This window comes from Engystomops pustulosus, chromosome 4 (genome assembly GCF_040894005.1).
Source record: "Engystomops pustulosus chromosome 4, aEngPut4.maternal, whole genome shotgun sequence".
Lineage (NCBI taxonomy): Eukaryota > Metazoa > Chordata > Amphibia > Anura > Leptodactylidae > Engystomops > Engystomops pustulosus.
Window position 1 is genome coordinate 203,443,723 of NC_092414.1, and position 14,495 is coordinate 203,458,217.

At 45.3% G+C, this 14,495-nt stretch overlaps 2 protein-coding genes across 4 annotated transcripts in view; both read left to right on the forward strand.

Annotated features, from left to right (window-relative positions):
* Positions 1 to 14,495, forward strand: part of PDE4A (phosphodiesterase 4A) — an 873,456-nt gene that overhangs the window by 183,765 nt on the left and 675,196 nt on the right. The gene's annotated exons all lie outside the window — the stretch shown is intronic.
* Positions 747 to 7,835, forward strand: LOC140128089 (large ribosomal subunit protein uL4m-like). The gene is made up of 9 exons (XM_072149472.1): positions 747 to 906; positions 2,169 to 2,250; positions 3,784 to 3,952; positions 4,074 to 4,125; positions 4,287 to 4,404; positions 4,542 to 4,648; positions 4,728 to 4,837; positions 5,805 to 5,878; positions 7,631 to 7,835. Exons 1-9 carry the CDS (start codon positions 853 to 855, stop codon positions 7,774 to 7,776), a joined length of 912 nt encoding a protein of 303 aa, XP_072005573.1. The 5' UTR covers positions 747 to 852; the 3' UTR covers positions 7,777 to 7,835.

A 14,495-nucleotide genomic window follows, 5' to 3' on the forward strand; every position in this document is an offset into this window, starting at 1 on the left:
ATTTATTAAGGAGTCATTGTGAGCCATCAGGATTATGAGGACCCATACACGTCACCCAAGATACTCAGTTTGTGATTCCAGGCAACATATTTTGTTTTGACTTGCGATGATGCACAAAATACTATTTATTAGGCTTGATGGATTATTATCAATGTTCCCTATTAACCATTACCTGCAGACACTCCTCCTGGATCCAGCTCCACAGTCTAGATTATCAGACATCAAGTCTTGGGACTATTATAGTCTTCAGATCGGCACCAGAACTATTACTAAAGAGCAATACACTAATTAGGCATCCGAGGAATAGTAGGACCTGCACAGAAGTCATTATACTAGTTAGGCTTACCAGGAATACTAGGGCTGTTACTAGGGTCTGCACAGAAGTTCTGGCTATCACTATGATCAATATTACTGAGTTTACAAGGCAAATAGTGGCTGGTACTGGGGCACATCACAAAGCAGTAAGATTTGTGGGTTTCTGATTGTTATTCTGTTTTAAAGATTATATTATGATTTAAAGGGGATGTCCATAAGTATCATAGAAAACAGTGAAACAGTTCTTGAATAAAGAAATACAATCCATTCTAACAGCTCAGCACTTCCTATGTTCCTTCTGTGCTATCTGCAGTTTACTCCCGTCCTATACAGTTCTCCTGTTATACAAAGGCGCCCTCCAGTGTCCATATTTCTACTGCGCATGCTCAGTGACGCGCCGACGTCATACTATGGGCACCGTCGCCCCCAGTACTGGCAGCAACGGCCTCAGCCGCGTCACGCGCCGCGCGCCGGAAGTCATCCTGTCATGCCGTGCAGTGACCTTCCTGCCTGCATGTGAGTGCAGCCGAGTCCGGGATGATGCTGAGGGGTCTCCTGCTGACCTGTGCGAGGAGGGCGCCCGGGATAAGGGTGAGAGATACACCCGGTCATATAACAATGGTTATATGTACAATGGTATCGTCCTCTGCGGTAGAATGGTGCAGTCCTCATCTGTAGAATTGTCCAGTCCTGTGTTATAAAATGGTATCGCCCAGTAGTAGACCTCCCGGGGCATGCTGGGAGTTGTAGTTAGAGACTTATAGGCTGTGTTAAAGTAAAGTACATCTCCTGTTGCAAAACTGACAGTGGCATGCTGGGAGTTGTAGTGTTTACAACATCTGGAGACCCCTGGACTGAGAGTGACACATCTACATAACAGAAATGTGCACATAATAGCTCAGTCCTGTTGTATCCGCCATATTTACTTGCTTTTTGGTAATGCTTAGAGATGAGCGGACCCCAAATTCCCAACTACTAACCTTGGTGTGATTGGCCAGGAGGATTAGCCGATCCGGCAATATGTCCGTATCACATCTGAACGCAAACCTTAAATCCGCTCATCTCTATAGTCATGTGGTCACCCAGGATCCATAGATCTCCTGCCCCCTCATCTCTAGTCATGGGGGCACCCAGGATCCATAGATCTCCTGCCTCCCTTATCTCTAGTCATGGGGTCACCCAGGATCCATAGATCTCCTGCCCCCCTCATCTCTAGTCATGGGGGTCACCCAGGATCCATAGATCTCCTGCCCCCCGCATCTCTAGTCATGGGATCACACAGGACCCATAGATCTCCTGCCTCCCTTATCTCTAGTCATGGGGTCACCCAGGATCCATAGATCTCCTGCCCCCCTCATCTCTAGTCATGGGGTCACCCAGGATCCATAGATCTCCTGCCCCCCTCATCTCTAGTCATGTGGTCACCCAGGATCCTTAGATCTCCTGCCCCCCTCATCTCTAGTCATGTGGTCACCCAGGATCCTTAGATCTCCTGCCCCCCTCATCTCTAGTCATGTGGTCACCCAGGATCCTTAGATCTCCTGCCCCCCTCATCTCTAGTCATGTGGTCACCCAGGATCCATAGATCTCCTGCCCCCTCATCTCTAGTCATGGGGGCACCCAGGATCCATAGATCTCCTGCCCCCCTCATCTCTAGTCATGTGGTCACCCAGGATCCTTAGATCTCCTGCCCCCCTCATCTCTAGTCATGTGGTCACCCAGGATCCTTAGATCTCCTGCCCCCCTCATCTCTAGTCATGTGGTCACCCAGGATCCATAGATCTCTTGCCCCCTCCTGTCCTCCTCCATACATCAGATGTCTGACAATTTACAACCTTATTTCTTCTCCGCAGCTCGTCTCGTCCTTCTCCAATGAACCGGCCATCCCCGCTAACCTCATCCTGCCCCCCGGACTAAAGGATGGACCCATCAAATGTGCGTGAGATGAAGTCCTGTCCTGGAATGTGCTAAAAGTGGACAACCCCTTTAAAGTGTTACTATCTATCTAAATATCAGGTCGCAAGAGATGATTATTGAGGTTACAACACCCAACGCCCTCACACATCAGCTGATCTATAGATGAAGCAGACAGCGCCGTCCTCTGTGTAGTGGTCACACCAGCACCATGAAGATGAAGGGAACCTGATCTGCAGTCACCTGTTCTGACCACTACACAGAGAACGGCGCTGTCTGCTTCCTGGTTTATCATCAACAGAGAACTCTGCTCGGTGTTAGACCCCCACAAATCTCACCTTAGGATATGGACATTTGTGATCCCGATCCCCTTTTACTATTGATCAGCCCCAGCAATTTTTCTTTGAGAGTCATTTTGAGTGACTTGTGGATGAAATTTTATGAACACGTTTCTGGGGGAAGAAAAAGTCGTCTTGTAACTTTTTCTGTTTGTTTATGATGGAGCAAAGTGATGAGTTTATTCTTTGGGCTGGTATTTTTCTGGGGAGATCGGATTTGTACAATTGTTGAGAATTAAAACATAAAAATCCATTATTTATTTATTTATTTTTTTGCGTAAATGCTTGGTTTTTTTTTCTCCGCTTTTCTGTTTTTGGGTTTTTAGTCTTGGACATTCCAGGGTCTGTGTAGCTTTTGTCTTGGCTGTTTCCTCTTTTTTTTTTTTTTTTTCGCTTTCATCCAATCGGGGAGCTGATGAGCAAAAAGCAACAACTTTTTATTCTAATATTTTTTTTTACACCTTAAAGAAAATCTACCATCAAAATCCATCATGATCAAACAGGGGAACTTACTCGTAGATCCAGGAATTGTGGTAATTTTCATATATTTGTTATGCACAGCTTCCTTCATTCTAAAATCAACTTTTAAAATTATGAGCCAGAAAGGCTACTGGGGTCGTTACCATAGCACGTCCATGCTGCAGCTTCACAGGCTGTTACACTGTTTCCCCCTGCTCTCCCAGCACTTGCCCCTCCCATTGAATGATGTAATCTCACTGCAGCAGAGGAAGTTTCAGAACACAGTAGGAGGTGCACAGTGTAACTGTCGGTGAATCTACAGCACGGAGGGGCTCTGGTAATGCTGCAGTAGACCTACTGACTCATCAGCATCATTTTATAAAGTTGACTTAAGAAGGAAGGCGGCCATGGATAACAAATATAAGAAGATCACCACAGTCCCGTTGCCTGGATCTATCAGTATGGATTGTGATGGTGGATTTCCTATAATGTTATTATGCTACCTTTATAGTTATGGTTGTGATGGTCTGGTGGTTCCCATATTTATCTTCTCCTCTATACTAGGACTGACGTTGCCAGTTATAATAGGTCATTACAAGTCGTCATTTACTTCTGGGTTCCAGTCAGTCCTGCAGTGAAAATGACCCCCAGTCATCAGGGGTCTACACCTCTGAACCCTCTTAGATGCTGCGGTTGCTAAAATATTGGAATATTATAGATAAAATTGAAAAACCATATATTTTTTTTCTCTTACTAGTCCAGCGCCCCCCGGTGGACCTCTCCCGGCCATTGGTGCGATCCTGTAAGCACCCAGTGCCCCCGCACTTATCTGCCCAGACTGTGTGGTTAGAGACCCTGGATGAGCAGGAGGAGGAACCAACGAGCCTGGTGCAGCTGCACCCCGATGTCTTCAATGTCCCCCCGAGGTGAGGTGTACAATAATGTAAGGCTGGGGGACCTCATGTCCAGGTCTGGGGGTGGCCAGTAGAAGTTCCTGGTGCCCCCATGTTATCACTAAGGGTAACGGGTATTTGTCCTTTGTTCTAGGATCGATATCCTTCACCAGGTGGCAATATGGCAGCGCAACTTCAAAAGAATTGTAAGTATCTCTCTGTTACTAGAGGCCTGATAGTGTGCGATGCCTCCCCTGTCTGGGGTATGTGTCCTACAAGTACACAGGTCGCCAGTAAGGGGGTCCCTGGAGGGTGGGCCCAGTGATTACTGTACATCATAACCTACAGAACATTTGACATTTATCAGAGTTACGCCAAGACGAAGACTCGGGCGGAGGTGAGAGGAGGAGGGCGGAAGCCCTGGGCACAGAAAGGAACCGGCCGAGCGCGACAGGGCAGCATCCGGTCACCTCTGTGGAGAGGAGGTAAGTGCTCTGCTTGCTGTCAGTGAGTCAGATCTTGGTTACATGTTATCGATGCACCAATTTAGATCTTTTTTTTTTTTTTTTTTCAGTCTTGTGTCCCCGTCACTTACAGTTGTGTTATGCTTTATTTTTTTTAGGTGGAGTAGCACACGGTCCCCGGGGCCCCACTAGTTATTATTACATGTTACCCATGAAGGTCCGTGCCCTGGGCCTGAAGACTGCACTGACCATGAAACTCGCTCAGGTATATAGGGGCTTGTTTCCAGGACGCCAACCTGCTGACAGCTTCCATTTAACTCACTGATTACCTGTTTGTCCCACAGAACGATCTGTTCATAATCGACTCCATCGAGATTCCTTCCCCGGATCCTCAGTACCTCGTAGATCTCTTTAAACGGCGGAATTGGGGAGAGTCCGTGCTTATTGTAGATGTGTAAGTACCCGGAGTGGGAAGGAACACATAATTCTTGCATATTTTTCTAGTGGTCCTCCATGGCATGTGTGGAGTGTCCTCCTTGTGTTAATGGCCCCCACGCAGGTCTATTACACCCGGTAGCACGCTGTATCTCACCACACCGTGACCCAGCCGAGCCTCCGAATGTAGAGCAGGTCCTATTTCTGTCCCGATTTGCTGCACGGCCGCTCAGTTTTTGATAGAAGATGAGGAGAGTTTTAGAAAAAAAATTCACATTTCCAAACTTTCTAAAGCACCATAGAAATATAGTGTAAAAGGTATCAAAAAGCTTTACATTCCCTGAAATTGGTAACTACAAAAAAAATACAGCTGGCCCCACACAAAAACAAGCCCCCCCCTAATATAACAGAAGTATGAAAAATAAAAAACAAGTGCCAGAAAATGGAAAGCAAAGCATTTTTTTTTTCCCTTAAACATTTGAAGAAATTCTTTCCCCACCTCCATCAACCTAGGTGCAGCTCCCTTTTACATCTCGTCCTGGAAAAATCAAGTCCTCATACTAGTCTATGCTTTGTTGCTGGGTAAAACAAGTTATTTTTGTCATCTTTAATAATTCTAATGTATTTTACAATATAATTGTGGCTGCACTGATTCTGGAGCAGTTGTGATTTCTACACCAGCTCTGTCATTACTGTTAATTATTGACCCTCAATATGCAAATTTGGCTCTGTACTGCTAGGTGGGCGGTCCTGTAATGGAGCCAACGCCCACCTGACAGTAGGATGGTAATTGGTATCTTGGATGCCCAAACTTGTGGCACTGATTGCTGGGGACTACAGAAAACATTTAAGCTGCTAGTTTTCCCCGTTTTCTATGTTACCTTTATCAAAATACTTATAAGTGGGAGGAGCTTGATGCTCTTGGGGAGGAGCAATTACGAATACTAAAAAATATATATATATTTGTCTTTTTATTTTTTTCACAGAAATGAAGACATGCCAGATAATATCCTCGGTGCAACCATCGATTCAAAGAAGATAAATCTAATTCCAGCCATAGGTAACCGTCTTGTGATTATTCATTTTTATTAGAAAAATGTATTGTTTATATTTTTAATGCACAGAGGCAAAAACTATTTATTTACACTTCCGAATACAAAAAAGCCAATTGAAGTTGGGGAAAGAAAGTGAGAAGTAAAAATCGTAGGAGGGCGCATTTATATCAAGGTTATCTGAAGGTGGTAAATCCTTAAAAGGGGTATTCCTCCTACGAAGACAAGATTCTTAAATATACTCGGGATTACAAAATAACACATTCTCTAATTCACTGTTATTAACAAAAATACAGCATTTCACAGATAAAATTCCATCCTGTCTCCGTCATGTTCTGACTATGGTCGGATTCTTCTCATGAATAGCTTCTCTTGTCTGCACGCTGCAGTGCTCTCTGTCTCCTGCCACTCCCCCTGCATTACAAGACCAGCTCAGACACAGGCACTTTCTGCTGGCAACCAGCAGTGTGCAGAGACTTACTGTATTAGCTACAGACAGATACGGTCCTTACCCGGGAGGGAGGCATATAGCAGAGCTGACTCTGTATGTGTTATAGTTGAGTTAGCAGAGCTGAGTGTCATTGTGTGTTATATGCATCTCATGGATCTCATCATCTCTCATATCTGACCTGTCTCTTCTCTTTTTCCATATGTCAGATACTAGTTCAATGTTTATAAGCCTAATGAAAGTGTACTCTGATAATCTAAGCACATTGTCAGCACGCAGCACAGAGGACTCATGAAGCGTCTGCTTAGAGAGACCCCACCCACACTCTTGGATCTTACACTGACCATCACTGAGTGATAGGAGCTAAACAGCAATAAAACTGGGTAAAATTGCAAAGTAAGGGGTTTAAAATGATCTTTATCACTAGGGGATTGAAATTTGGGAACGGAGAGTAAAGAACAGATTGCTCATAGGCTAACATTGCAACAGTGAATTATGTATACATGTATGTATGTAAACTACTCACCTGGAGTGGTTGTGCATCACACAAGGCACAACTCTAGTCAAGGCGTCTTTAGTTGTCTTCTATGGGTGCAGCTGGTATCTTATATCTCGGGTCTGATTTGCTAGTCCAGCTGGAGTGTGAACAGTAGACCGTAGCCAGGGTGTGCGCCCACTCTATCTATGTTCTACATATTGGGAATGTGATGTCATGTGAACCCAGCCTTGAAGGACATCTACCACCAGGATGATGGATTATATACCAAGCACACTGACATACTGGTGTGTGTCCCCTCTGGCAGGAGCAGGATCTGCTCTTCTTGTATCTTCTTATGCCCTGGTTTTTAAGTAAAAAAGGCTTTAACAATTATGGAAAAGAACCCCAGGGGCTAAAGGTTCCATTAACACCTACAAAGACTGGAGCTTCTTAGACTCGTTTGCATAATTTTTCAAGTTTTTTTTTATTTTTTTAAATCATTGATTAAGAGTATTAAAGAAGAGCGGATCCTGCCAGAGGGGGCACACACACCAGTAAGTTCATGTGCTTGGTTTACAATCATTCATCCTGGTGGTAGATGGCCTTTGTTTATAAGTCTGTGCGTATCACCGGATATTTGCCTACCCTGTACGATTCCCGATTTGGTCTGGGTTAATCAGATGGGGGTAGTAGGTGTGAGCCTTATCGCCAGAGCCTTTAGTGTAATGTAAAAGTAGCAGGAGGGCGCATTCCAATCGAGGTTATCTGATGGTTTATTACTAAGCTGCTTCTGGTGTCTGACCTGTGGTAACCTCTGTTCTCTCTCGGCGCCAGGTATAAACGTGTACAGCATGCTGAAGCACGACACCGTCCTCTTGACCGTGGCGGCCGTGGATTTCCTAGAAGAAAAGTTACTGTGGCAAGATTCCCGCTACACAGCCTTGTACCCCTTCAGTTTACCCTACAGCGACTTCCCCTAAACATGGGGCTCATCTTTTTTTTTTGTATATAAGATTTCAATAAAAGTGAAGAAAATCTCCTTCTCTGTCGGCGTATTATGTCCATGTTTATCAAGCCATTTACCTCTACAAGGACTTGTTTTAGAAGTGTTAAAATTTGTAAAATACAATTTAAAAAAAAACGCAAAAGCAGAAACACTGGGGGAGATGTATTAATGTGTCGACCGTCAGACCAGTGCAGGGTAGACCGAGCTCGGCTGCGGCAGATTAATCCCTGCGTCCGATGCCGGGTCACAGATCTCCCGCGCCTGATGGCCGGGAGGGGGGTGGGGGGAGGATCCCCGCGCCTGATGGCCGGGAGGGGGGGCGGATCCCCCACACCTGATGCCGAGGGGGAGGGGGGGATCCCCCGTGCCTGACGGTGCGGTGCTGGTGCACTATAAGACTGGGAGTTGTACTTTGCACCTCCAATCAGGTGCTGCGCCACAATATTGAATTTTCCTGTGCACTGACTATTTTCTGACGCATCTCCCCCAATGTGTGAAAAATTACTTGGAAACACACTTCTTTTTCTAAAGGAATGAAGCTGGATGTTGCTACTCAAATCTCCCTATCTAGTTGATCGTTAGCAAGTGTGGCCACCTCTATACAAGCAGAAGTTCTGACAGTGTGCTGAGCTGGAGCAGCTGAGGACAGAAGACATCAGCAATGAGATTAGAGAAACATTTGTTCCTGCCTTCCATATGCAAACAATTGGAAATCTTTACTAAACAACATTTCTGTTACTGGACTAGTATGCCTTTCAATGGGAACCTTGTATGAGCCAACTCTGCAGTCACAACTTCCCAGAAGTGGGGCATGTAATGGTGTCCTGTGTGCTCAGATAGAGAGAAGGGCTTTCCTAGTGTTCCCTTTCGTACACCCTATAGGTTTCTCCCAGTACAGAAGGCTAGAGAGAATAAAGAACTAGAAGTTTCATGTTAAACCAGCCCTTTAGAACCCCCCCCCCCCAGTTGGGTATTGGATATCATTAAGGAAGGTCTAACATTGCTACCTACCTCCACCTCATTTCAAGTTGTGTCAAGCAGCCTGGCAAAGCAAACCATGGAAAGAAAAATTCTGAGTCTTCTAGGGTAAATAGGTGTTGGTAGAGGTTCCGTTATAGGAGGTCAAGAGTTTTTTTTTTTTTCAACTCCATTCCAAACAATAATAAATCTTAAGGACTTTGAACAAATATCTAATAGTAGAAAAGTTCAAAATGGAGACAATAAAATCGACCATAAATCTGCTATACCAGGACTGTCATATGGCATCTATAGACCTGTCAGGTGCCTATTATCATGTACAATTCACGTACAGTCACACCGCCACTCTCAGATATTTATGTATTTCGAGGGGACATTGTGACATCGGCAGTTGAAGGTCCTTCCTTTCAAAATAGCGTTTGCTCCCAGAGGTTTTTTTTACAAAGTTGATGGCCTCATTTATAAGAAACGACAGGGGACCTTTTATTCCTCATCTAGACAACTAGATCAGGACCCCCTGATGGTCCTGTATCCAGAGAGATCTCTAACTAGTTCTTCTGAAGTCCGATGCATGATGTCAGTCAGAGGAGGAGGCGTTCAGAGCTCTCCACATTGATTTCATTGTTAAACTCTCCGCCTCCTTGACTTTATACAACCAATTTACTTCTCACTTCAAAATTGATTTTCTAGATGAGGCCACCACATTGGACCATTAAAGAAACAAAAACTAGACAATATTACGCTGTTTGACCATATACTGGAAGTGGTTTATTAGGCCAATTGCTGATGACAGGTTCCCTTTAAAGTCTATACTACCATTATTAAAAGTTACAGAATTAAGGATTATGTCAGACAATGGGACAGCTGGTCCTCCACTGGTGGATTGAACTTTCGAGATCTCCTTTATAGCCATTGAAAGTCCAAAGTCTTTAGCAGCCGTACACAGAAAAAGAATAGAAAATGTAAATGCAGATTTCCTAAGTCAGTACCAGCTGAACCAGGGAGTGTGGGAACTCAAGAAGAAAATCTTTATAATAAATAATAATTCTTTATTTATATAGCGCGTACAGATTATGCAGCGCTGCACAACGCATGTCAAATTGGTCCCTGTCCTCATGGGAGTCAATCTAATCAACCTAACAGTATGTTATTTGGAGTGTGGGAGTAAACCGGAGGACCCGGAGGAAACCCACGCAAACACGGAGAGAACATACAAACTCTTGCAGATGTTGACCTGAGTGGGATTCGAGCCCAGGACCCCAGCGCTGCAAGGCAGAAGTGCTACTCACTCAGCCACCGTGCCACCCATTTTTTAGGAAGATTGTCAGGTTATGTTGCCTACCAGACATGGACCTCATTGCCTACAGAGAGACAAATATTCTGCTCCCTGAATCCTCGAGACAATCCATGGAAGTTGGATGCTCTATCCTATATTTGCAACATCAAATTCGGGAATGTGTTTCCCCCTCTCTTTCTGCTCCTGAAGTTGATACAAAAGATCAGACAAGACCAAGATAATTCTAATTGCTCTCTTCTGCACCAGGAGGACATGGCTCTCAGTTTTGAGAGGTTGCCAGATTTACTGGGCACTGAGTCAGAGCCCAGCGTACCATCCAGAAGACAGCCACCCTTATCTGGCTTTTGGGAGGGTAATACTCTAGGAAGGGAAGTAATAGATACTGTTCAGAAGAAGCTAGTAACATCTAGATCTATTTCTGGGCAAAAATCCAAGAAGGCTCAGCAAATTGTAAAGTAGATACAAGATCACACACACATGGCTAAGATCCTGGATTTCCTCCAGAAAGGGTTAGAAAGTCTTATTCCTGCCACATTGAAGGTTCAGGTTTCTAGACTGTTTGACAAGTTCCTTACCAATAGAGTTGAGTGAGCACTAAAATGCTCGGGTGCTCGTTACTCGAGACGAACTTTTCCCGATGCTCGAGTGCTCGTCTCGAATAACGAACCCCATTGAAGTCAATGGGAGACTCGAGCATTTTTCACTGAAAGAACACATTGAAAGAAGAACACTGAAGAACACATTGCAGATGTTTGCACTGTGAAGAACACAGTGAAGAACACATTGCAGATGTTCCGTACATCTGCTAACTTATCTGAAGACACGCATGTCGAACAGTGTTCTTAACAATAGTATGTGAAGAACAATATGTGTGAAGAACACATTGCAGATGTATGGAAACATCTGCAATGTGTTCTTCACTGTGTTCTTCATTGTGTTCTTTCAGTGAAAACATCTGCAAACATCTGCAATGTGTTCTTCTTCAGTGTGTTTTTAATGTGTTCTTTCAGTGAAAAATGCTCAAGTCTATCATTGACTTCAATGGGGTTCGTTATTCGATACTGTTTTCATTGTATTCTTCACTGTTCTTCACTGTGTTTTCTTAAGTAAATGCTCGATCTCGAGCTGGCGAAATACTCATCTGAGCATCAAGCCGTTTCGAGTACTCAAGCTCAGACGAGTATGCTCGCTCATCTCTACTTACCAACCATCCATAGATTATTAGAACTATTTCCTGTAATATGCCAGTTAGGAGATGTACAGTCTCTCCCTGGGATTTACTAGTTGTTCTCACGTCCATTACCATGTCTCCCATTGAACCCATCACCCACGAGTTTTTATGTTTTTTTTTTAATTATAATTTATTCTTTTAAACTTTTTTTTATTTTCATTTTTACTATTTTTCAGACTCCCTAGGGTACTTTAACCCTAGGTATGCTGATCAATCCTATCATATACTGCCATACTACAGTATGGCATTCATTCATTACAATGTGCTGGAAGACCCGAGGCTGTCATGGCCCATACACCATCATCTTTTTGAAGCCGCCGGCGGTGATCGGCAGGAATACATACACCCACGATCGGTGCTGGCGCGGGTGTTACCGATAAGCCTTTGCTGCAATATGCGGCTCAGCCCGTGAGTCCTCTCCATGCACCCGGCATGTGACGTAGTATTACGTCAATATGTCGGTAAGGGGGTCAATGAAATAGTAACTTTGTAAAACAGCCGGAGGCGCTCAGGCTGACGACGCCGAGCGCCTCTAGGCTTCCGCAGCTTTTAATTTATGCACGCCCCCGCTGCAAGCCTCCTCCTCCAGGCCGTGGAATTACAATCCGGCCGGTGACATCAAGTTATTATTTGATTTATAAAGATGGCAGGGAACGTGTTAAAAACGATCTGTCTTTTACAGCTGTCAAAAATAGAACTAACCTACTGATGTTGTTTGAGCGAATTGAGGTGACCAGGACTGACACCTTCCAGCTGTTTGAGGGGGTATGGAACCCTTGGATTACTTCGCAGGGCCCCTTAACAATCACCTAGGTATAGCCTGTCCCTTCAATAGAATATCATTAGTAATTCCAGGAAATCACTTTTTTTGTCATTCAACCAGCTGCTTCTAAAGAGAAGGTGAAAGTCTGTGGTTTTTCCCGTTAATGTCTATGTTATTGTAAGTCTTTCAGTGTGTGGACATTTCATGGCTGTGGTGAACGTTCACAACCGATAACCCCATGATGCGGTGTAGTCTCCAGCTCTTGTGCCTGCTTCCTCCTGATAAGTCGTGAGACCAGTCATGTTGTTTTGTTCTATGAGATCCACAAGTAGAATATTTTTAATGTTATGACATGGAGTAACGGAGGAGTAGCCATAGAGAGTGCAGAACCCCTCAACCACCAGGCCCTGAAGCCCGAGGCAGCCCTCAACCAGGGGCAGATGAAGTGCCCCTTACATCCCACCATAACCGTCAGTGCCTTTTGGTCTTACATAATGGCGCAAGGCATTTATTTGCATCATTTTCTACTCCAGGCTTTGCATAAATAGAATTGTAAGTCACCCTACTAACATTGTCCCTGGAGGGGCCCCTTACCCTGTGGCGGGTGTGGGGAGTAGGCTCCGGGCTCACTCGAATGGGCGGTCGAGTCCTCTGGGACCGCCTCACTCCCCCGTCTCCTTCACTGCTCACTGGCTCAAGGGCCTCCATAACCTTCTGCCTTAACTCCGGTCCGCCCGAAGCCGCCATCGCCCGTAGCTGTGCTAAAATCTCCGCAAAGGTCAGCCATGCTGTTCAATCTTCAGCCGATGGCTTAAAATGGCTGCTCCGCCTCTTCGTGCAGCCCGTTTTACCTAGTCCCCTTGGCAACTAGCGCCACTACCTAACCCCTCCCCCTTTCGTATCGCTCCCTCCCCTCGACCGCGTCATGCCGGCCTTCCCCAACTTCGTGGGTCCGTCCTCTTCTTTACTAACATTTGTGCCAGTTTTCTGATGTAAAAGTGTACTGTAATGGACTCCAGTCACTTAATGGAATGAAATGTATCGAGGTTGTGCACCTAATTAATGATGGTCATAAAATAGGCACAGGCTGCACTGTGGTACCATGATATGAGGACCTGTGTGACAAACACCAGTCACGATATATATATATCCCTGCAGTGAACATTCAAGGATAGGGTGGCACAATCCTATCAAAACAATAGCCCCAGATGCACACCATTGTAAGTCAGTGGAGTCTGTTAGGCCTATACTGTGAGGGTCCACACCGCTGCCATGGTGATAGTTACCCTGACAGGAGTGTAAACAAGGCCATACAACTACAGTATCACTCACTGAGGCCCCTTGCACACGAACGTGGTGGGGGTCGTATATTTGTCCGCACACATTGCACGCACACGTGTATACTGTCTTGTGTCACTGTACCATATCGTCACCGGTCCCCATGGTGAAAGGAGGGGTGCGCACACTCATCCCTGCGCCTCTCCAGCTGAACATGTACTACCAGGTCCCAGGGGGTAGTGCACGTACATGTGCAAGAAGCCTTGTAGTGACTGCAGGGACTTGTAAACTAACCCCAAATTATATAGGCTCTTGACCCGGAATTTTAAATCCTCGCAAAACAAAACCAGCCATCAATGGACACCTCAACGTGTTTCTTGTTGTGGGTATGTGGGGGGCGGGCCACAGCATTTATTTTCAGAGAAACAATTAATTAATTAAATAACCAATAGAAAAAATGCAAAATAGTTGGAACAAAATTCATGCCCATCCGGGCCCTTCGCTTCTTCTGAGCAAAAACCTTTCACCCGAATGGCGTCAGACGTCATGTGGGCACCTGCATCTCACCTTCGGGCATGTGAAAATCCGCCAATGCTGTGACATCTGAAGGGAAGACAGAAAGAACAGCCAGAAACCCGAAAACCACCTGTAAACGAAAATTAACCTGAGGGCAGGGTGGGTGGGCGACTTCACACCGCTCGGTCCTGAGGGCAGAAGGAAAGAGGCCCCTCCCCCTTCCCCCCATAGCTTTTAAAACCACAGGGCGGGCCCCAATAAGCCCGTCTAATCAAGCACCTTTTTGGGACCGCCTAAAGAAGGGGCCAATCGCCTTTTACCCACCTCCTGCACCATCACCGTAAATCCCCTACAGTCCCCAGCCCCTTCTCTATGCGATTTGGGGCTAATGATTACACACCTTCAGACTCCTTCACACACATATATATATATATATACACACACCTATGTATATACAGTCCCCCCCTGGCCAATGATAGCCAATGGCTAGTTTCTAGTGGCATCAATTTGCCAGTTTGACTGTTCAGTTGCTAAACCCAATAGGGAACATTGCTCCCCTCCAGCAGGACCGACGGGAGGAGGAAGAGGAGGGAGACGATGAGATCTTCTCCTACTTCACGGCCCTTCACA